Genomic DNA, 2,641 nt, shown 5'->3' with positions numbered 1-2,641 from the left:
TACAAAAGACCTTTTTAGACCCATCCAGTCTCCTTGTACAGGAAGCCAAAACCTTGGGCAGAATCCTCACGTGGCGTCTAGTGCACACCCAAGGCCAGTCGTCCTCCTTTCCTTGTACCACGCCAGATCTCGCAGACTCTTGGAAAAGGATTCGGATCCTCTTATTCTCCTGTTGAAGCAGGGATAATAGTGTCAAAATCCTCTCCAAGGTTGAGGGGATATAGTGCCACCACCACGTTTCTTTATTAAAATAGCAACAAAATAGCTTATATCACAGGCTTTTAAAATCCTTTGTTTTAACAACCAGCATGTTGCATGGGTGTCCTTTTTCTTGTAGGGTGGTTAAGTCATGGCGCACCAAGAATCCTGCTGGCATGCTGGGTGCCTACAAGATGGACTTGCAGCAGATCACTGAAAAGAAGTGGCCCAAGCCAGTCCTTGAGTTCATCTTCAAGCTTAAGTTCAGGAGGGTAAGCTGCAGCCCCCTCTCCGCCCCGCCATGCTAGCAACACCTCCCCCTTCCTCTCCAGACACCTTGCCTGCTTCTCTCACTTCCCTTCTGTCCTGTATTTTAACCTGTATTTAATATGTAAAGTTGTGTTACTGCCCAGTCTTGTTTGTTTTCGTTTTTTTCTAAATATCTGTTGTATTGTGAAGAATATATTTAGATTTCAATTTTTGGTATAGTGCCTTAATTTTGTTCCCGTTAAAGTTCCCCTGTTTTCTTTTAGATTACTAGTCATTTTAGATGGTAGAATGGTTGCGATTTTGATCAAGTGTATCAAAGCTAATGATTTCCCTCGTAAACCAGGCTGCCAAGAAGGTCCGCGCCCATGGAATCGGTGTGCACAAGCCAGAGGAGATTGAGGAGTTCGGACACAATGACCTGATGGTTCTCTCAGACCTTCTAGGAGACAAACCCTTCTTCTTCGGTGATTCTCCCACGACGGTAAGTCATGGTGTGCAGTCTTCGCCCAATCTCCATAGTATTTTTTAATGCATAGTTTAAGGAGTAAACCTAGAATTTAATATTGTGAACTGATCAACTTTTTATAATTAGTTATTAATCAACCTAATAAACCTGTATTTTATATTTAGCCAATTTTTAAAACTGTTGTAAAAGTCTTTTGGAAACTCTGCAACAGTTTACAATGTCTCTTACTATATGACCAGCCTAATCGTTCCTTTGTCCATACAGCTTGACGTGGTTGCCTTTGCTAACCTGGCTCAGGTAGCCTTCATGGACAAGGAAGTGAGCTACACACTCCGCGACTGGATGACCGAGAACTGCACCAACCTGGTTGAGTTCTGCAACCGCGTGAAGGAGCGCGCCTTCCCCGACTGGGACGACATGTGCACCAACCTGGACCTGAACTCCCACCTGCCCAAGCCCCCCCCTGAGGAGGAGAAGAAGGAAGAGGAGAAGGCAGGTGAAGAGAAGGCGAAGGAGGAGGAAAAGAAGGACGAAAAGGAAAAAGAAAAGGACGACTCTGAAAAGGAGAAGGCACAAAAGGACGAGAAGGAGGGCGAAAAGGAAGACAACAAGAAGACAGAAGAGAAAGAGAAAGAAGAGAAGAAGTAAAAGTTTGTCAAAGTTGTTGAAAGCAATTGAGAACCAAATCTATTTGTAATATATGTGATAAATGTTGTTTGAAAGGCTTTTTTTTTGCTTGATACACTTTGTATAGATCTTCTTGTTAGCGTGGAACACAGCACCTCCCCTGTGCCGACTTAGTCGATAACATTTTCAGTGGCCACTGTCAGAAATGAGCTCGTTCTAACCTTCATTAACAATGGTAGGGAACAGTCAGTCAAGGAAAAAGCTCTATTTTTTTCTATAGGACCTACATACCCAAGTTGTTGCCAAGTAATTGTATGCAGCTCATAGTACTTGGTGAGCACGTGTTCAAATGGGTTGTCAGGATCCCCCACCTTCTTCCTTACTGGCTGATCTTGCTACCAGAGTTTGTTTTATATTTCTCTCTCTCCTTGTAGTTTATTTTTTAATTTTTTGGTCCAGGTATTTGTACTGTAGTTCGACACAACCTTGACCGCTCATACTATTTTTTTCCTCAATGGTAATGACAAGGTTTATATTCAAGAATTGCATTGAAAGACAAATGGGCAAGCTGATGACGTTGAAGGTTTGAACCGGTCGAGTCATATTTTCTGTGTGGCTTTCATAGCTTGTAGGTTTATTCAGTATGAGTTTTTAGTTGAAGACTATGTTTTTAAGAGCAGTATTATTCATGGAAAATGAGTTTGCTACTTTTTGCTACCATGACAAATTCTTTTTCATTTTTTTATCACTTTTGTACTATTAGTTTGTACATTACTAGCTTTTAATATGGCATCTAGAACATTATGATAGTTTTTACACATGGAAGTTATTTTGTAATAAGGAAATACTCAATTTATAGGTTCTCTTTGATACCAGAGGGACTGGGACTCCCACCGCTTCTTGTGATAGGAAATGCTCATTAGTCAAGCGTGTGGAGTATTGAGGGTTCTTGCTTGGAAACCCCGTCCTGGCTCGAAGTTCACTTGTACAAGTCCTTCTAAAAGTCTCCCATTCCAGTATGTAATATATGCGAAAAAGTATGATCCCAGTTCCCTTTCTCTTAAACCTTCTCTAAATGGA

At 41.5% G+C, this 2,641-nt stretch overlaps 1 protein-coding gene across 1 annotated transcript in view; it reads left to right on the top strand.

Moving 5' to 3' along the window:
• Window positions 1-2,604, top strand: part of LOC119585595 (failed axon connections-like) — a gene marked incomplete in the record, with an annotated part of 32,193 nt that extends 29,589 nt beyond the window's left edge. The window contains 2 exon segments of the mRNA XM_037934262.1: window positions 812-949; window positions 1,199-2,604. Of these exon segments, the coding sequence (XP_037790190.1) occupies window positions 812-949; window positions 1,199-1,582 (522 nt within the window).
• Between the last annotated feature and the right edge of the window lie 37 nt (window positions 2,605-2,641).

The sequence above is a fragment of the Penaeus monodon genome, chromosome 20 (assembly GCF_015228065.2).
Source record: "Penaeus monodon isolate SGIC_2016 chromosome 20, NSTDA_Pmon_1, whole genome shotgun sequence".
Lineage (NCBI taxonomy): Eukaryota > Metazoa > Arthropoda > Malacostraca > Decapoda > Penaeidae > Penaeus > Penaeus monodon.
Note: the sequence above shows the minus strand (reverse complement) of the source record. Positions and strands in the feature narration are given on the sequence as shown.